At 59.8% G+C, this 19,789-nt stretch overlaps 2 protein-coding genes across 5 annotated transcripts in view; one reads left to right on the plus strand and one right to left on the minus strand.

The window, feature by feature from the left end:
* ABTB2 (ankyrin repeat and BTB domain containing 2) overlaps positions 1-12,187 on the plus strand; it is a 167,220-nt gene extending 155,033 nt beyond the window's left edge. The window contains exons 9-17 of the mRNA XM_004436847.3: positions 206-341; positions 2,107-2,336; positions 3,628-3,806; positions 4,163-4,268; positions 4,489-4,591; positions 5,310-5,400; positions 9,769-9,837; positions 10,482-10,595; positions 11,982-12,187. Coding sequence (XP_004436904.1) covers positions 206-341; positions 2,107-2,336; positions 3,628-3,806; positions 4,163-4,268; positions 4,489-4,591; positions 5,310-5,400; positions 9,769-9,837; positions 10,482-10,595; positions 11,982-12,179 — 1,226 coding nt within the window. The 3' untranslated portion in view covers positions 12,180-12,187. The remainder of the gene's footprint in view (positions 1-205; positions 342-2,106; positions 2,337-3,627; positions 3,807-4,162; positions 4,269-4,488; positions 4,592-5,309; positions 5,401-9,768; positions 9,838-10,481; positions 10,596-11,981) is intronic.
* The window catches only part of NAT10 (N-acetyltransferase 10), a 43,933-nt gene continuing 33,909 nt past the window's right edge, over positions 9,766-19,789 (minus strand). For all 4 annotated transcript variants that reach the window (XM_087423149.1, XM_004436846.3, XM_087423147.1 and 1 more), the window contains one exon: positions 9,766-18,404. In XM_087423149.1, coding sequence (XP_087279275.1) covers positions 18,293-18,404 — 112 coding nt within the window. In that variant the 3' untranslated portion in view covers positions 9,766-18,292. The remainder of the gene's footprint in view (positions 18,405-19,789) is intronic.

Below are 19,789 nucleotides of genomic sequence, written 5' to 3' on the forward strand. Positions count from 1 at the left end.
GCGTCACCCAGGCTGGGGTCCTGTAGCTAGACATTCGGCTGCACATGCAGATCCCTGTGGGAGCCTGGAAGCCCCTCCTTCTGGGCCCCTGGGCCCCTTCGCCCCATCCATCAGCATTTCTGCCGAGCTCGGCACGCAGGCAGGACCAGCAGAGGGGCGCAGTGGTGTGCGTGGTGTCAGCGTCCTCGGTCTGCCTGTCTTGTAGGGAACTATGAGCTGGTCAGCTTGTTGCTGAGCCGAGGCGCTGACCCCCTGCTCAGCATGCTCGAAGCCAACGGCATGGCCTCCTCCCTCCACGAGGATATGAACTGCTTCAGCCACTCGGCCGCCCACGGCCACAGGTACCCACCCGGGGGTCTGCCCTGTGTGATGTGGGGCACGAAACAGGCTCTTGGGGGCCTCAATTCCCCAGTGGGGAGCAGACAAGCTAGGTCTGCAGATCTTTCCAGAGATGGGGGCTTGTGGGTGAGCCAGCCAGAAAGAAGATGCAGGCCCTCCGCCAGCACAGGGGCCCCAGAAGTGGGAGGGCCTGGAGCACTGAGGGCGGGTCGCTTGGAAGGGCCCTACAGCCTGTTCCTTGCGGACCTGGGACAGGGCCTGGGTCTCCCATTTCCTGTAAGACTCTGTACCCTGCACCCGCCGGGCTGCCTCGGGGCCACGTCCCTTCCCGCTCGGTGGTGACTCTGCGGAGCTGCAGGCAGGGGCCTCCACGTAGCGTGTGGCTCAGCCCGGAGGAGGCTCCCAGCGGCTCTGCGGGAGATTACATCCCGCTGCAAGGGCAGATGGTGGACCTTGCTTGGTGGGAGCCACGCCTGCCCAGGGGTGTGGCAGGGCAGCCGCAGACCGAGACACAGCTGTGAGGCAGCTCCGGGGCAGAGGCAGACAGAGAGAAGGTTATTAGAAGGCAGAGGAGGGCAGGGGGGGACACCTACTTCCCGTTCCTGCTGGGCCCCCCTAGAATGCTTTTCCTCTGCACGTTCTGCCCACCCTGCCCCACACCCACCGCCTACACCGGCCTGGCCCTCAGGTACTGTCCTGCACGTCGCGGCCTCTAGGCGCCTCCTCCCCGCCCAGCAACCCGTGCTTCCCTCTTGTAGCTGGGTCACCCCGTGTGGAGGCGGCCCGTCTGCTCCTCTGCTTCTCACTCCCTCTCTGGAACACGGCCTGCTTGGGGCAGCACGGTGGCTGACTCACCTTCACGTACCATGGCCCGCCACAGACGGGCGCTCTGTAACCTCGTGGAGCTGGCAAAGCTACAGCTGGCTGACCCTGTGGGGATGACCCCAGGTCCCTCAAGGGGTCTCGGGACCACAAGCCTGGCTCCCTGGCACAGCCTGGCTCCACCACAAAGTGGGGCGGGGGTAGAGGGAGGAGGCTCAGCCCCCCAGGTGGCCTTTGGGCCCACCCATGCTGCAGCCATCCCAGAGCCTCAGGCCACAGGATGTGACAGATCTGGGACTTGGAGCCAGAAGTCCTAGGTCTGAGTCTCCACTCCTGCCCAGTGTGACCTTGAGCAAGACATATCCCTACCCATGGATGGGATCTCACACGGTTCAGTGCAGTGGTATATGGGGACGTGCTCTGCCAGGTCTGATGTTGCACATGACCGTATATACGACGGAATTTTGTGCAAGCATCTTCGCTTCATTCTCATTAGTGGAAGGAAGGGGAGCAAGTGAGCAGCAGTCTGTCCTGTGTCTCAGACGCTGTCACGTGTACTGTTAGGAGGTCTGCTGTGTATCAGGCTCTGTGTTCAATGCCGTCACGTTGGCCTCACATTAACCCCAGAAGAGGGTGATGCTGATGCCCTGTTCTACAGATGACAAAGCAGTCAGGGTTCAGAGAGGCAGAACAACCTACCTGAGGTCACACAGCCAGGATGGCAGAGCATGCTTGGCCCCAAAGCCAGTGACTTCTCGGCAGTACCAGGAGGGTAGGAGGGAAGGGTGCCCTGTGCTCTCCCCTCCTGGCCCAGGTGTCTGGGGTAGGGGCGCTGAGAGCCCTGGCCCAGCCTGCCTGGGAGGGGAAGACCTCCCATGGCAGCTCTTGTGGGCCGCTGGAGGGCGGCTGGGGTGGGCGCCTCACCTCCTTGGTCCTCGGCCACAGGAATGTCCTGAGGAAGCTCCTGACACAGCCACAGCAGGCCAAAGCAGACGTGCTGTCCCTGGAGGAGATCCTGGCCGAGGGCGTGGAGGAGAGTGACACGTCCAGCCAGGGCAGCGGCGGTGAGGGGCCCGTGCGGCTGAGCCGGACCCGCACGAAGGCCCTGCAGGAGGCCATGTACTACAGTGCGGAGCATGGCTACGTGGACATCACCATGGAGCTGAGGACGCTGGGTGAGGCCGCGCGCTGTGTGTGTCTGTGCACACCTTCTGATCTTCTGGAGACCGGGGGAGGGCCGGGGCCCACGGGGCGACGGGCACGGAGCCCGAGCACAGGGAGTTCGGTCTACCCAGGCTGGTGGCCGACGGCCAGAACAGGAGCTGCCCTGAGCCTTAGACAGTCCTTAGCGGGGACGCGTCTCCAGGTCATCGCCTCAGCTCTGTGCCCTCTGGCCTCTGTCCTCCCCGGTCACAGCCGTGGAATGCGTAGCACTGGGAGCGTCTGTAGCACTGTGAGTCAACGCTTCTGGTCAACTAGATGCTCTCTGTCACTCGGCCAATTCTTCAGTCCTCGGGTCTGCAAGTCTGTGGACTCCTCCTCTCCTCCAGGGAGGCTAGTCAGACAGAGAGATAGACAGACAGACCTAGTGAGATCCCAGCCGTGCCGCCTTTGCTGGTACTGATGGTCCTCATCTAAGAATGTGGAGTCACATGAAGCCAGGGCTGGCTCACTTTGAGCACGCAGCGCCTGATGGCCGTAGTGTTACTATCACAGGGGCCACAATGCCCTGCGCTGGGCCGAGACAGCAGGAGGCCACACGGCCTGCCAGGCACGTCAGCCTCAGTGTTCTCCACTGTAAAATGGGATGTCACTCCCACCAGTAGTCAGCCAGCTGAGGATGCTAACACTGCCCACATCATCGTGTCCCTGGGGAATGCCATTGGTCCATTTTTTAATCCACTGTGAGGCCGGGGGATAAGATGTTCTCTCTCTCATTACTGGGAACACAACTAGTGTTGGTCACGGCCTCCACAAAGTACTTAAATTACTCCGTGTCCCCGCTGACACTCTGGGGAGCTGGTAAACAGTAGTTAGGTGACGGTGGATGTGCGCTGACGGACCAGAGGCGGGTGCTGGTGTGGCTCTCCTGGGTGGGACGGGGCTCGTCTCAGCTTCCGGACAGGCGAGGGGCCGTGTGTCCTTGAGCATCCTGCATATTTTCTGGGCATCTGAGTCCACCTGGCCACCCCCCATAATTAACAGGTCCTCCCAAGTAGGTAATTCCAGGGCCCTGCGAGCAGCGGGGCTAGTGTGGGTGCTGGGGCGACACTGGAAAGGCCCCAGGCAGAGCTGTGGATTTTCAGAGCTTAGGCTCCCTGCACCCCGTCTGATGAGGGCCTGGAGTCCCCTCCGACCTCTCGGTGAGGCCCTTGTTAGGTGGCTCCCCGGCGAGAGGGTGTTCCGCACGCAGGAATGGGGTGGGGGCTCGGGTGAGTGACGGCTGCCCTCCACTGCCGGGCCCAGGTGTCCCCTGGAAGCTGCACGTCTGGCTCGAGTCTCTGAGGACATCCTTCTCCCAGTCGCGGTACTCGGTGGTGCAGAGCCTCCTGCGGGACTTTGGCTCCATCAAGGAGGAGGAGTACAGCGAGGAGCTGGTGGCCGAGGGCCTGCCGCTCATGTTCGACATCCTCAAGACCAGCAAAGTGAGTGTCGCAGGCAGGTCCCCACCTCTAGTCCAGAGCCCACAGCCCTGACCCCGATGCAGCCAGGCAAACATGGGGCCAGCCCCCGCACCCCACAGGTGGGCCCCGCCGCACACAGACTTGTGCTGCCTGGCTGCAGAGGGCCGAGGCCGTGGTTCGCCTGGGCCGGGGCCTGGCCAGAAAAGCCACTTGGGGAATCGGTGAAGGAACAGCCATCTCCTGCCAAGCCAGAGCTGGGAGGAACAGGAGACGGGGCTGCCCTGACCTGGCCGGGACTGCTGGAGTCAGCCTGACGTGGCTGCAGCTGCGAGCAGACAGCTGGCGGGCGGCTGACAGCCCTCTCTCTGCCTCTGCAGAACGACTCCGTCATCCAGCAGCTGGCTGCCATCTTCACGCACTGCTATGGCGGCACCCCCATCCCCAGCATCCCCGAGATCCGGAAGACCCTGCCGGCCAGACTAGGTGAAGGCTTGGCCCCGTGCCCGCGCTTTCCGCTCGCCACCCGTCTCTCCTCTTTCTTTCCCTCTCTCTGTCTTCCTGTCCCCTTCCCACGCGCCAAGACCCCGGCCTCGGTTTCTCTGCTCTACACCCTGTGTCCCCCCCACACACACCTCAGCACGCCTAAGAAACTCCCCGAGGATTCTCCTCAGTCATCGCCCTGCCCTCTTCCCCTCTGACACAGATCCTCACTTTCTGAACAACAAGGAGATGTCGGACGTGACCTTCCTGGTGGAGGGAAAGCTGTTCTATGCGCATAAAGTCCTGCTGGTGACGGCCTCTGACAGGTAGGCGGCCTCCTCGAATAATAGTCCCAGCCCCAGGGGTGGGGGAGCTTTGTTCAGACATGAGGTGACAGTGACATGCTGGAGAAGAGCCTTCGCCCTGCAGAGTGCTGTTATGTAGCCACGGAGCCCACCCCTGCCCCCAGGGACAGTAGGGAGGGCCCAGAGTGCTCCAGGAGGAGCTCTCTCTGAGGTAGCGTTCTTTCTGGTCGAGTAATTGCTTTTTTTTTTTAAAGATTTTATTTATTTATTTTTTCCCCCCAAAGCCCCAGTAGATAGTTGTATGTCATAGCTGCACATCTTTCTAGTTGCTGTATGTGGGACATGGCCCCACCATGGCCGGAGAAGTGGTGCGCGCCCGGGGTTCCGAACCCCGGGCCGCCAGCAGCAGAGCGCGCGCACTTAACCGCTAAGCCACAGGGCCGGCCCAAGTAATTGCTTTTGATTGTTAGAGAACAAATACTCTGGGAGGGGGAGTCAGTTGTCCGGCCACAGGCATCATGGTCACTCACGTGGGGGCAGCCAGGACAGAACGGGGCTCAGCCCAGCCGTCAGCCCAGATGGTGTAAAGCACACTCGCCAAGAATTATTTGGGGAGCACGGCAGTAATTTGTACAATGCTGCGTCTCCTGGGGAGGGATCCGGTGACGGTGCCCTCGGAGCCCGGTGATAGAGTCGAGTCATGTTTGAGACCCGCCTGGTTCCATCTCCTTTGCTCCAGGTTCAAGACGCTGATGACGAATAAATCAGAACAAGACGGCAACAGCAGCAAAACCATTGAGATCAGCGACGTGAAGTACCACATTTTTCAGGTGTGTGGATCTCAGGGCCGCCCGCTGCTCAGGACGTGCCCCCGGGGGCCTGGGCTCTGTGCATCTGGGCCGCAGGGGCAGCTGTGCGTCCGTCATCACCTTCCGGTCCCTCCCCAGTGCCGTCTGTGTTTTGCTGAGTCAGTGGTCAGGTTGGCGCGTCCAGGTTTTTCCCGGGGAAAAGCAGCCATTCCATCATGGGCTGCAGCTTCAGAGCCTCTCGGGTTCTGAGCTCCAACCCCTAGACGAAGGGTCTGGGCAGACTCACAGACGTACAAGGACAGGCACGCGCCACACATGTGTGTGCACCCTCGTTCCTCGGAGGGAGCGCCCTGCAGCATGGACACTGCCCGCGCCCCTGTTGGCAACGCAGAACCGCAGGCCCCACCCCAGGCCTCCTGCGTCTCAGCGAGACCCCGTGGGAGGCGTGCGCGCAGTCTGAGCAGCACTGCTGGGGCCGCGCCTCCCCCGGCACCGGACCTGGCCGTGGCGGCCAAGCAGAAAAGGCCGCGGTGAGCCGACCTGGTTGTGGAAGATCAAGGGCAGGTCTTGCGATCTCCAAGCTTTGGAGGACATCAGAGGTTGTGTAATGGAAACTTCCTAGGCTGGCCGCCGGTCGTGGCAGGCAAGGCCTGGAGGAGACGGGCCGGGAGCTCAGCCAAGCCCCACTGAGAGCTCCTCCTGGGAAGTGGCGACTGTGGAGCTCCGGGCCGCATGGGGGGCTCCAGGGTGACCCTTAGGGGCTGAGACTGAGGCCAAGAAGCAGCTGGCTTGTGGGCCCAGGACCTGGCCCTGCACAGGACAGGTCTGTGACCCCATGGGAGAGGTCACAGAGGCTCGCAGAAGCGCAGGAGTCACCGTCTAGAACGGCTTAGTCTCTCCCATGCTCGCTTTGTTCATTATTTAGCGTGTAGTCATTTATGTGAACTGTGGAAAGAGCGGGACACAGGACGGGGACCCTGCGCTCCAGGGGACAGGACTGTGAAACAGTGGTAGGTGTGGTGGGGGAGGCGCGGGAAGTGCAGGAGAGGTGGGAAGCTTCCTGGGGGTCTCGAGACCAGGGCGGCTCGCCAGTCGTCAGGAGCTCCAGGCAGAGGGAACAGCAGAGCAGCCCCCAAGCCCGAGACCATGGCGTGTTCAAGCAAGCCCTCTGGTCCAGTCCGGGCAGCAATTCAGAAGAACGAGAAGCGAGTCTAAGCTGCTAAACGGGCGTTGTTGCCACTGGCGCTGAGCCAGCGTGGTGCCAAGTCTGTGCCTTTGTCCTCAGTGAAGCTTCACAGCACAGGTCTGGGAGGTGTAGGTGTATCATCATCCCCTCTTGGTAGATGAGGAGTCAGAGGCACAGGGAAGTTGAGTGACTTGCCCAGGGTCACACAGCTGGGAAGTGATAGAGGCGGGATGCAGACCTAGGATGTGTGGAAGGGTCAAGTTTGCCTTTACAAAGCTCACTCAGGGTTGGGGGGTGGGGGCAGGAAGGGGTTGGAGGGGGCAGGACTGTAGCTGGGGGACCAGTTAGGAGGCTGTTGAGAAATCCAGGTGATTATGATGGTGACCAGGTGGTGGCAGTGGGATGGAGGGAGGTGGATGAGGGGAGAGTGGATGGGACTCTGACTGGGAGTGCGGTGGGAGTGAGGCCCAGGGTCTGGCAGGGGCAACAGAGTGGGGGTGTCTCCCCTTTCTTCCTTACCATCCCTCGACCCAGACTCACTGGCTGGGGGGTGGGGGGGTGGGGGGGGTGGGCGAGGGGCAGTTCTAGAAACTTGTTTGACCTAGAAGCCCAGAGTCCAGGTGACTGGAGCATGAGGTGGGGTCACGGTCAGACACAGGAGGCAGTCCTCGAGGGACAGCAGGGACTGGACGAGGGGTGGTGAGGGCACATGTGGCCGTGGGTGACCAGGGCTGTGGAGCTGCCCAGCAAGGCCGCGTTTGCTCCCCAGGGCAGGGTCCCCGTGCCGGAATAGCCTGGCAGCCCCTCCACGACTGCTCAGGGCTGCTGGAGGCTGAACGGGGACAGGAGACCAGCCTCCACGGCACACGTGGGCCTGGGAGTTGTTGGCCCTGGCCTTGCCCGTGCCGTCAGGGGGCGCGTCACTTCAGATGGAGCCTCTGACGTTGGCTGCGGCCTTCTGGGCGCCTTGGAGGGGTCAGCCTGAGGCTGCTGGCCCAGGGCCAGGGCTCCCTAATAGGGCCCGAAGGTTTCAGAGCAGCCCCCAGGTGTCTCGCTGGTGCTCAGCACTGGGAGGGGGTGCAGTTATGACCTCTGTTTTCTGGAGGAGGAAACAGGCCCAAGGAGACCCAAGCAACGTCGTCCAATAGCAAGACAATGGAGCTACACACGTAATTTAAACTGTTCTAGTAGCCACGTGAAAAAGTAAAAAGAAACGGGTGAAATTAATTTTAATAACATGTTTAAGCCACTGTAACCAAAATATTATCATTTCAACATGTGGTCAATATAAAAAAATTAATGAAATACATTGTATTCTTCTTTTCATACTAAGATTTGAAATCCAGTGTGTGCTTGACACTCACAGCACACCTCGGCTCAGACCAGCACGTTTCCAGTGCGCACAAGCCACACGCGGCCAGTGGCTGGTGCGTTAGCGCACGTCTCGACACTTGCCAGGGTCACTGCTGACGAAACCCGGGCCTTTGGGGGAAAGCCCTGCCATTCTGACATGGCTTTTGTCCCCCTCCTCTCCCTGCAGTGTCTGTGGCTTCCCGACAGTGTCCTGGTGGCCTACTCAGGGTGGAAGCAAACCTTACCCCCTGCCCCCGTCTCCCCCCCCACCCCCACCCTGGGAGCGCCACCCAGCCTCTCGGGCTGCCTGCTGTGGGGTCAGATGACCCACGCCCTGCCTGGGGGCTGTCAGGCTGTGCAAAATTAATCTACTTCTGCCTGCCAGCCACACAGCTCACTCAGCAGGGCTCCAAGGCAGCACTTCTGGTCTGACTTCTGTTGACTCGTGTGTATTCAAGTGACCTCAGGGAGAGCCACAGGCCACAGATGTCTGGGCCTTGCCAAAACCAGCTCCAGAAATGCTGCAGGGGGCCGCCGTCCTGGCCAGGAGGGGGCTACAGGGTGCCGCCTGTCTCCTGGCCCACATCCTGGGCCCTCTCTTGCCCAGGGGCTGTCCTGAGGCCATCTCTTAGCAGAGTCCTGGGAGATATCGCCTGCCCACTGCTCCACTCCCGGCCCTGGGCCAGGGGCCTTGGCCCTGATCATCCTTGGCTGTACTCCTGGTGCTGGGCCTAGCACCCACTCAGCGCCCAGCACGAGGACGGCAAAGGAGCCCAGGTGCAGGCCCTCCCAGGTGCACACCACTTGGAGGGACAGAGGGGCACACATGTGGTTGCTAAGATCTCCGTACGTGCTCCAGCAGGGGCTGCAGAAGGCTTGTGGAGCCCTCTCCTCTGTGGGGAGGGCCTGGTGTCTCCCGGACCGGCTCTGGACCATCTTCCCCCCCCACCCCCAGGTTGGGCCCCCAGACCCTCTGGTGCCTCCTCCAGCCTGGGCCGGGCCTGACAGCCCAGCTGTGCCCTGGAGCCGTGTTGACTTACACACTTGCCAGCTCCTTGCTGGGGCCACTCCTTCAGCCAACCAGGGAGAATTGTTGTTCTTTTTCCAGTTGGGAGCTTCCCCTAGCGTGATAGCAAAGTTTGTAACTTTGACCTCAGCAGAACTGAATGTAGACCCTCCTCCTGGGCCACCTTATCTGATATCGCAGGGCCCTCTGCTCCCCAGAGGCCCTGACAGGTCTGGGCCAGTGAGCAAGGTGACCACAGGGCCAGGTCCCGCGGCTCTGTGCTTTCTTTCCAAGGGACCAAATCCAGGCGGGAGCTGGGATCTGGCCCTCACCTCCACGCTGGAGCCCTAGCACAGACGGAGAGTCCAGGGTGGGTCCTGAGGGTAGCCAGTTGGACTGTTGTTACCTCAGGTCGTCCTCCCTGCCCCATCTTCATACTGTGGGTAAAAGGAGAAATGACAGTGAAGTGCTCTGGTGTGGCAGTCAGGAGACCCCAGTGATTCAGGCCACGTCAGCTTCCCTCATTGGGCCTCAGTTTCCCGGCAGAGAACAGTACCTCCCCTCCTGGGCTCTGGGGCTGTCATGAGGATGGACGTGAAACCCCACCGTGGAAGGAACTTGCCATCCACGTGGGAAGTCGGGAGAGAGAATCTTGGGGTTAACTTCTAGAGGTTGCTTTCCGGAGAAAACCCAAACCTTTGAGTCTGAGCTTGAGCGAGAGTTGTGGGATCAACGTGCAGAGGAATGGGGGTTGGGGGGCAGCTGCCTGGAGAGGTCGGGGGCCGGCGAGGACTCTGGCGTTGCGGGTCCATTGGCACTCACCCGGGGCCTCTTCCCGCTGCAGCTGATGATGCAGTATCTGTACTACGGAGGCACGGAGTCCTTGGACATCCCCACGGCCGACGTCCTGGAGGTGAGGCTCTTGCCTGGCACGGGGAGGGGAGCAGGGGGCCCATGTGCCAGGCCCAGCGGCTACGTCTCCCCTTTCACTCCGTGCCTGTCTCTCCAGCCTGAGACATCTGCTGGGTCTCAACCCCGCTCTCAGAAATAGCATTTGGAGAGATGGGGGGAACGTGGCCTGCACGAGGACCTCCTGGTTCCCTGCGGGTGACAGGAAGGGCCCTTCTGAGAGAATGGGCATTGTGCGCCCACTAAGCCAGCCTCCTGGGCCTGGCGCAGGGGTTAGAAAGGCTCTCCAGTGGGGCTGGGAGGCCCAGGGGTTGCAGAAGTCACCTGGGCTCCCACTCACCTGTCACTGCTTAGAGAACGGACCTGCCGCTGGCCAGGCGCCTGGCTAGAAAGTCATGTAGACGAAGCGTGTAGCTTATAGATAAAGACCTCCCAAGGTCAGAAATCCCAGCTAGCGTCTGTCACCCATCCTGTGCCTCCCAAGGTGTCCCAGCAAATAGCTCGATGGCCAAGCCAGAAATAAATCAAGGCCATCAGACTTGACCTGCGGACATAGGTGGGGCCCTGGGGGAGGGGCAGCTTCCTATTCCGTGATGCCTGGCTGGGGCCTGGCCTGCGTACCCAAGTCCGCCTTTGCCTCCCCACCAGCTGCTGTCAGCTGCCAGCTTGTTCCAGCTGGACGCCCTGCAGAGGCACTGCGAGATCCTGTGCTCCCAGACGCTCAGCGTAGAGTGTGCCGTGAACACCTACAAGTACGCCAAGGTGAGGCCCCACCGCCGTCCCCTGTGCGCTCGGCTCCACCCAGGTCTCAGCTGCCTCATGGCGCCGTGGCCTGGCAGCTTTTGAGGAGCAGTGTCGTGAGCTGGGGGAGTTAGTAACGCCTCTGTAGGCTGGGGCCGTCTCTGTCCAGTGGGGCAGCATGCAGCTTCCAGCCAGCTGGACCCCAGTTCGTGTTCCAGCTGTACCACGCCAGGCCGTGGGACCTGGGCACGTGGCTGAGCCTCTGAGTCAAGTCAGTTCCACAGGCTTACTTGACTTGCTTCCCAACCTGTTCTCCTTACTCATCCCCATCTCAGCAGACGGCTCGGTCTTCTGCTCAGTTGCTCAGACTCAAAACAGGAGTTACAGTTGATCTTTTGTAAATCTCCCACGTCCAGGCCATCCACCTCTGAAGCACATTAGCCGTCTCTCCACTCCCCTCCACCTCCACTGTCCCCTCTGGTGGACTGTTGCATTGGCCTGGCTCCCCACCCCATGGCTTTCGCCCCGCCATCCATAAGGCTCTTTGAAAAGTGTTGAGACCATGCAGTCCTCTACTTAAACCCTCTGAAGGTTTTCCACTGCTTGCAGACTAAACAAAATCCAACCCCGTATCACGCTCTGAGGCCCGTAGGATCCTGCCTCCAGCTCCCCTCCGCTGCCTCCCTCTCTCTGCACCGGGCCACACAGCTTGTCTCTCAACTCGTTCCTACCCCTGGTCTGTTGTGATCACCATCCCCCTTCTGGAAACCTCCTCCCTAGCTCCTCACAAGACGGGCTGATTCCCCAGGCCTCCCCCAGGTCAGCACTCCTGTTCCTCAGCACTGACTGCCGTCTGAGGTGACCCTGCTTGTGTCGTTCCTTGGCTTCTCCCTCTCCCCGAGCTAGAGCGTCAGCTGTAAGAGAGCATCGCAGAGACCTGCACCTCTGAACCTGGCGCCCAGGGCCGGGTCCAGACGGGCACTCGGTATTTGTTGAGTTAAAATAGTTATTGAGCATCCACCACGAGCACGCTCATGTGCTGGGCCTTGTGCCAGACGCTGGACGTCAGCAGTGCCCAGTCCCCGTCCCTGCCCTTCGTAAGGGATCTTCCAATCCCATGGGGATGCCTGCCACTCCACAAGCCGTCACCAGCACGACGTAGGCAGAGAAAACAGTGGGGCCGAGAACAAGGCTTCAGTGACGTTCCTGGTGGCACAGCTGGGATTGAACCCAGATTGGTCCAACTTGAAGGAGATGCTTAGGGGAGAAATGCAGATGAGGGGGAGGTCGCCTCAAGAGGCAGAGATGGCGTGCCTCCCCCGGGCCTCGGCCCATGGGTGATATGGGGGCCAGTTTCAGGTGGGGTGTGCTCAGGCCGTGGGTCTTCCCCTCTCCCTGCACCTGCAGATCCACAACGCCCCTGAGCTGGCCCTGTTCTGCGAGGGTTTCTTCCTGAAGCACATGAAGGCCCTGCTCGAGCAGGACTCCTTCCGGCAGCTCATCTACGGCCGCAGCAGCAAGGTGCAGGGCCTGGACCCGCTGCAGGACCTGCAGAGCACCCTGGCCGAGCGCGTGCACTCTGTCTACATCACATCCCGGGTGTGAGGGGGGATGGCTGGTCGGCACATCCCGCCCTCCCGGCCAGGCTCTGTCTCCAGGCATCCGGGGGCGGAAAAGGCTGGGAGCAAGTGCGGCCAGGCTGTCTGGACCAGTGCGTAGCCAGGCCCTGTGGCCGGGCCAAGGCCCTGCTGGGGGCGCTGGGTGCAGGTTCTCTTGGAGCCAGGCTCACGAGACTCAGTTTCCCCCTCTTTCCCCAGACATCCTCTCTGGTGTCCATCTGTCCTTGGGCAGGCAGATGTGCCCTGAGCCCACCTGTCACTGGGCAGCCCCACCCTCAACCCCTCTTCCTCAGAGCTAACCGTTTGCTCGACCAGTGATGGGCAAAGGGCAGATGTGGCCAAAAGGTGGACTATCCCTCCACCCCCCACACCGTTTGCACCTGGAGGGCGGTGTACTCACCCTCAGGTGCCCCTGCACCCCTCCTGGAGGGCGGCAGCTGATCCCGATTCACCTCTGCTCTAAATAGCTTCTGACCATGCCCTCCAAGCTCTCACCACTCAGCCCAGACTGTCCCACCTGGGGCTCTCGGGCTGTGGCACCCTTATGAATGTACAGAATGGATACTCCGAGCCCCAGGCCATCGCATCCAAAAGCCGGTATCTTTTCTTACTATCATATCAGAACCGCTGCCCAAACCCCTGAACTTACTCCTCAAGGCCATGCCTTGAAAGCCTTGATGTGGGCCTCCAGGGGGCTGGGGACACCTGCACAGGGGTCACTTGGAGTCCCATTGTCTTTGGTGTTTGGCCCAGAGAGGCCCTTCTCTGGGGACGGCCAGCTGCTCGGTGAGCAGTGGAAAGCGGTTCCCCCACTGATGCCTCCAGGGCTTCCAGTCTGAGCCAAGGGGGGGCATGGGGGTGCGTGGGATACAGTGGAGGAGCCGGGTGGCCTCAGCTTTTGTTGTTGCTGCTGTTTTTAGGGGTCGATTCTGAAGCCCCAGGCCTAGATTCGGCTGCCTCAGTGGGCTCAGGAAGCAGATCCCTAAAAGTCCCCCGGCCGAGTCCCTGAGTGGAAGAGTCCTTTAGCTTGGACTGGAGAGCGGCCCGTGTCTCCGTGGGAACTGCAGGTCTGGGGCATCTCGAGGCCGGGGCACTGGTGGAAGCGGGGTCTGGGGGAAGAGGACCTTCTGCTTCCTCCTCTCCCCCACCTGCCCCCACTGTAGGCCCCCAGCTGTCCTGCGGTGGAGACGGTGTCAGGCCTGCACACTTCCTGTATTTATGGACCAGACACTGGGGGGGCATTTGGACAGCTTCTCTGGGTGTGGCCTTCTTCAGCTGTCTGGGCACCTTAGAAACTATTTATTCACCAGAAGCCCCGGGCACTTCAGGAGGTGTCATTGGGTCACCCTGAGAAGCCCCGGGGGCTTGCAATCCTGGAAAATATTTTCAACTAGCTGCGTGAGCTGGATGTACAAAGGAATAGGCGTTATTTTATTGCTGTAATATTGTATGATACTGTAACTGTACATTAATGTTGTCACTTACTGTAAATGTACCATGGCTTTATTAACAATAAACACCTGTTAACAATGACCTTGGCCTTGTCGCTCCTGGCAGAGGGTTGTTCAGAGTTGAGAGCTGGGGAGGAGCCCATGTAGGACCCGGAGGAGAGCCCAGGGCAGGTTCCCTGGTCTCTCAGAGGGAAAGGAGGCCCTGCTGAAAGCTGCACTGGGGCCACCCCTTGCCCAGGACCTGAGCCTGGACCCGACCCTTGCCACCCACGTGACAGAAGCAAGTACCTCCCTCTTCTGATAATGTAAACGAGTTCCCACTTGTTAAGCACTTATGTGCCTCTGAGCTGGACAGAGAAGGTGTTTGCATGGCAGGACGGCCCGATGACAGGAATGAGGCGGCTGTCAGGGGCTCCTCTGATCTTCCCCAAGCCTGGGCTCCCCCACAGCCCTGCTGTGGGAGTTGTTGGGGTTGCCTTAATAGTTGTCCGCAAACCCTTACACCATCCGAACCTGTGGCCCAGCAAGGAGGGAGCAGGGCCTTCTCCACCCGGCCTAGCCTGATGTGGGGGTACCTGCCCCTTGGCAGCCTCCAGACCTGCTGGGCCCTGGCTGTGCCACCTGCTAATGGGGGCAGGATCGTGAGCTGGTGACTCCGGCCCCAGGGTTTTCCAGGACCGGCTGTAGTTTGTTTTAGGTGCAAAGTCCGGGCAGAAATAAAGGTTTTTTGAAATGTTTTCTGCCTGAGGCAGCAAGAGAAATGTCTAAGGTCCCTGGGAACAGACCTGAGTGGCTGTGGTCTAGTGACCGACAGGCCAGGACCCAGGAGTTGGGGGACAGGATGACCTCCTGGGGTCAGTCCCAGGAAAGGCCCATTGCCGGCTTTGCTGGGTGGGGCCCAGGCTGCGTGGGGAGAGGCCCTGTGTGGACCCATGGCGCCCTCTGGGGGTGCAGGGAGGAGGCACTCCCCTCAGCACCTTCGTCCTGGGCAGAGGCCCCTGGAAGGGCAGGTGAGAGGGTCGTCCCTCCCCAGCACTCGCCATTGCCAGTGGCCACCCTTCAGGGTCTGTGTCCACCCTCCCCACACGTCCCTGACCCCTGCAGGACGGGCCTCGGTCAAGCATCCAGCCTAAAAGGCAAGATCGAGTTAGTTACAAGCTGGCTCCAGACAGGGGTCAGCTATTTTCTCTCTTTAGGGGGCCCAAGGTTAAAGGGAAGGCAACATGAAGGAGGGATGGGGCCCTTTTGAGCCTGCAGGTGGCAGGAACACCCTCTTAAGCAAGCACTTAAATAATAATTAGAGCCAGACATTCCCCCAAAGGGCTGGAGGGACTAGCATGGAAATGGGGTGTTTGGTCACCTTACCCGGTGGCCGGCCTCCCCCTCAGGCCACTGCTCCAGAGGCCGGCCGGGGAGAGGAACGTGCACGCCTCCTTAGCAGGGTTGCTGGGCCCCAGGCGGGGTCATCCCCCGCCCGCTGTCCCGCATGCAGGGTGAGCCACGCTTGTGCAGCTGGAGCCTGGGCCTTGTTGCCCCCAGGTGTGAGGGAGCCCGGGCACAGCCAACAGACCACCCTCCTCTCCTCCACAGCGGCCTGTGCCCTGCGTGCCGCCTCCCGACTGCTCCTTTCCCTTTCCGCTCTCTGCCCCTTACAGAGTCCGGCCCATGCCGGGTCACAGCTCTCTCCACAGCAGATCCACCTGCAGCACGTGAGACAGCCTCAGCCTTCCTTCTCGCCACCCCACCCCGCCGCAGAATCCACACACAGGCCTTTCCACTTGAACCAGCTGTGTGGACTCAGCATCCCCTTCTCCCTCGTCCGCGGTCTGGGCAGCCTACTCAGGCCCAGGGGCTGCCGGCCCCGCCCTCTCCTCCTGGCCTGTGGCCTGGCGGCTGGTGTGATGGCCTCAGATAATGAGTCTACATTTTTCCAAGGTGACTGTCACATTTCCTCCCCTCCCCCAGCCTCCTCAGCCCCCTTTGTGTGGGTCTCCCGGTCACTGTCCCCAGGGACCGTAGGGGCCAGATGAGCAGTGGAAGCCCTGGAGCAGCCAGCATCAGCACCCCCAGCTCAGGGAGGGGGCGCGGATGGAGACCCCTTAGGAATCCTTTGTTTGGTTTCTCCAGCCCTTCCCCGTCCTGGTGACAGCATTCGTAGCCAGCCTATCTGAATTCATTTCACAAGTGCCATTTCCTGCGACAGCCAAGCTTTACAGATGTCACTCTGTCTGGGGGCCAGATGGTAAGGTCTGGGGGATGTGTGCTTTTTCAGGTTTGGAGGAGAACCCAAGATCACAGCCACCAAGTGCAGGGACCTGTTTAGGAACACACACTTTGCAGATAAAAGTGCCAGGTCTGTACCCAGTAGGCGAAATGTTTGCTTCCTTTCCACGTGCACAGGGGACCGTCTGGGAAGTCAGGGAGAGGCTCCAGAGGGCGTAGAGCCGGACAGGCCTGACTGCAGAGTGCACGCTCCTTGCTGCTCAAGTGGGATTCTTCTAGCTCAGGCGGCAGCTTTAGAACAAAGCCAGTCCTGACTCAGTGAGTCTCAGCGCCTCGGGGAACGTACAGCTCCCCTCGGTACACTTGTGAGCACTTCCACTCCCGTACGCCAGGCCCTGTTCTCAGCTCTTCATGTGCTCCTCCGCTCCCTCCTACAACGGCCCTGTGAGGTAGGTGCTGTCATCACACTGCACCTTACAGACGTGGACCTGGGCGGCGGGTAGAGGTGAGTGCTGTGCCCAAGGTCACACTGCGGGTCAGGGCAGAGCCAGGGTCAAAGCCAGGCAGGCCGGCTTCGAAGCGCCTGTCCCTGCACCCCAGAGCAGAGCTGGGGACAGGCTTTGGGGCTAGAGATGCAGGGCGAGGGCGCCATCAGTCTGGGCCCCACGCCTGTGGGATGACGTGTCTGGATGGTTTAAGGTATCACCCAGCTCTGACCATCTGGGATTCTGACTTTGCTTTTTGGCCGCTCTACTGAGAACACTCTCTTTGAAAGGCAGGCTCAGGCATTCACCTGAGAAAAGGATCAGAAATGATACTCATCTCTCTCAGCAAACTTTCCTGCAGACTTCACAGGGGATCTGCGGGCAGGAAGCTGCAGCTCCAGGAGACAGAAGAACCAGGCGCAGCCATCCCAGCACTGGCGGGAGAATCCCTCCTCCCGGGGGGAATGAGGCCCAGGGTGGCATGTTCCATCCTCCTTGGTCCAGAAGCCACCCTCTCCATCCCCGTCCATGCCTTCAACTCCTAGGAATTCGGTTACCTATCAGGGCGGAGGAATGGTTCTACGTGGACTCAGAAAGACCACTCCTTGTAAAGCCTATGAAAGACCAAGGAAGATCAGTAACCAACCCACCACATGAATTTTACAGATAAAGATAAGAAAAAGCTGTGAAGGACTGCCATCAACCTCACGCTGTGGCAGAGAGGCAGATCAGAACAAGAGCTGACTGAGCTGACTTGCGCCTGGAGCTTCTCTTGCACCGGGGGACGTGAATAAGGGACAATCGAATAAGGAAACCAGAAGACCTGAGGGTCGAGGTTTCAACCACACGGTATCGGACTTGAGACCAGAAAGTAGATACCATCACACAAACGTTCCAAGTGTGACGCCACCACATCATTTCTGTCCCCAACAGATGGAAGGGACCAAGTGACCTGACAAGAGCCCAGGAGCAAGAGGCACAGCCAGCTAGCTTCCAGAAGCTACGCAAAGCCCCTCGGAATGACCACAGCGAGCACGGCAGTGCAGGCCTCTTCTCCCACGGGCTCCTGGGTCGCTAAGCCCTGGTCACATTGCCCACTCTCGGCCTTGATTCCAACGCCCTCCAGTCCACCTGCAGCCAAGATCCACCAGGAAAACAGGGTGAGGCACGGCATCCACCTGTGTGGAGCCAGTGAGTGCCCCAGGCAGCTGGTCTTTCTGGGACGGTCTTTATTAAACATGGATTCTCCATCCCTCCCTCAGCCCTGCTAGCAAAAGGGTCTTGCCCAACATTTTTTCCCAAATGATGAAATAGCAGGTTTGGGGGACTCTGATGTCACATCCTTCCTAAATTAGGAGCTCAGGCTTTTCTGGGACACTGGGCAGCAGGCCCGCTGGAGCCAGGAGTGGAATGGCACACTGCAGTGCAGATCCAGTGCACACAACAGTGGCTGGCCATAGACGCCCGCCTGGGCCAGAGCTCCTCCTGCTCCAGGCCTCAGGTTGTCTGGACGAGTCCATGACAAGAGGCTCCGCCAGTGGCCCCCTGAGCACCGCCAGAAAGCTGTGAAGCTGTCTCCTTAACGCCTGAGGAAGGGACAAGAGTTAGCGTGGCTTCTACATGGATGGGAAGGAGCCACAAAAGCTGGGCCCAAAGCAAAACGTGAACTTATGGGAAAGGCAGGCCTGGACTGGGGGCAGAGACAGAGCCCCGGCAGTGCCAGGGGGCTGCCCGACCACTGAGTCTGAGCAGACCACTGGGAAGGGACTTTGCCCTAAGCCGAGCTCGGCCCAGAGATGGAGTTCCCGCCGGCTTCCAGGTTGGATGGGGCTCTTGCTGCTTCTCGAGTCCAGGCCACCGCCCCGTCCGTCCAGCCAGAGGCAGTGCGGGAGGTCAGGGCAGCTCCTCCGAGTCAGCGCTGGCGTCCAAGTCTCTCTTCCCTATTTCTTCCGCTGCCGTTTCCCATCTTTTCTGTTCTTCATATCTCTGTTTTTCTTCAACTTTTTGTTCTGTTTGGGTTCTTGTTTGGCTTCCGACTTCCTTTTCTTGTCGCTGGAGAAAGAAAACAGGAGAAGAAAAGAGAAAAACATGCACAGACCTGTAGCACCTTTCAGACAGCTTGGCTTTCAGCTGCTTTGCTCTGTCTGAAGAAGGGCCTCCACCACCGGAAGCCTGTGGAAGAACTCCAGTCAGACACGACACCCCCTCTGCATGCCTGTTAGGGCCAGGCCTTGTGGGGGCCAGGGGTACACCACAGCAGCCTAGTTCCTGCCCCAACCAGGCTCGCAGTCTGTGGAGGAGCAAACCTGAAACCTGAGTTCTCTTCCGAGGACAGTTGCACGTCGCTAACGATGGGGACATGTCCTAGAAATGCGTCATTAGGCGACTTCATCGCTGTGTGAACATCAGAGTGAACTTACACAACCTAGATGGGGCAGCCCACTGCACACCTACACTACACGGTCCTCATCTGATGGCACCACTGTTGTAGATGCCGTCCATTGCTGACGAATGCTGTGACGTGATGCGTTACTGCACTGCATGTCTCCCCTCCCAAGGCCTCAAGAAAAATGTAAGGTGACACACGGAAGACTTCCTCCCCCAACTCTCACCACGCAGATGACCTGGAAATCAGGCACATCGTCCCAATGACCCTGAGCACAGTCCCTAATACACAGCATGAGACTCTAAGGAAAACCTCACAGAACTGGCTGATGTGCTGTCGCTGTTTCACTCTTCCTAAACGAGAAGACCCGGAGTGCTAACTCGGGTTACACATTTCAGCTGGCCAGAGGCTTCCTTACTGGCAGATCAGCAGCACAGGAATCACTCAGCAAATGGCCACCTTCCTTCCCCAGAGGCTGAAGATGCTCTCTGATGGCCTTCTGCCCTGGGAACAAACCCTGCCCCATGAGAGTGAACAGCTCAGTCCAGAGACCATTACAATCACCTGAAAGAAGTGACCTCTCAGAAAGAAGAAAAATGGCCTCATCAATATGTAATGATAGATATCAGTGTTTTTGCCTCCAAAAGTAGAAACTTGCACATTTCACAGAGCCCTCCAGCACCTGGGCTGTTAACTTGCAAGGCCCCTCGCCAGCAGCGAGAGCCCAAGGAGAGGCCGAGCTCACGGCGTGGAACCAGGCCGGCTCCACAGCCAGCACGTCCCCTGGCCTTTTGTTCCAGTCAAAGCCGCCATGCTCAAGGCAACAGCCATCATGCGCCCTGTGCCACACCTGCCACGTCCTGCAAACCAGACATGAGGACACAGACAGGGCTTTGGCCCCGCAGCAGGGAGCATCTGGAAAATGAGGCTGGCATCGATGCTGGAAGCTTCACGACACTGCAGTGCTGTACGGAGACTGCAAAAGAGAACACCTGATTCCTGGCATTGATGGGTCCCACGAAGATTTTCATGAAAAAAGGATATTTTTAAA

The sequence above is a fragment of the Ceratotherium simum genome, chromosome 34 (assembly GCF_057802395.1).
Source record: "Ceratotherium simum simum isolate JZ-2026a chromosome 34, ASM5780239v1, whole genome shotgun sequence".
Classification (NCBI taxonomy): Eukaryota; Metazoa; Chordata; class Mammalia; order Perissodactyla; family Rhinocerotidae; genus Ceratotherium; species Ceratotherium simum.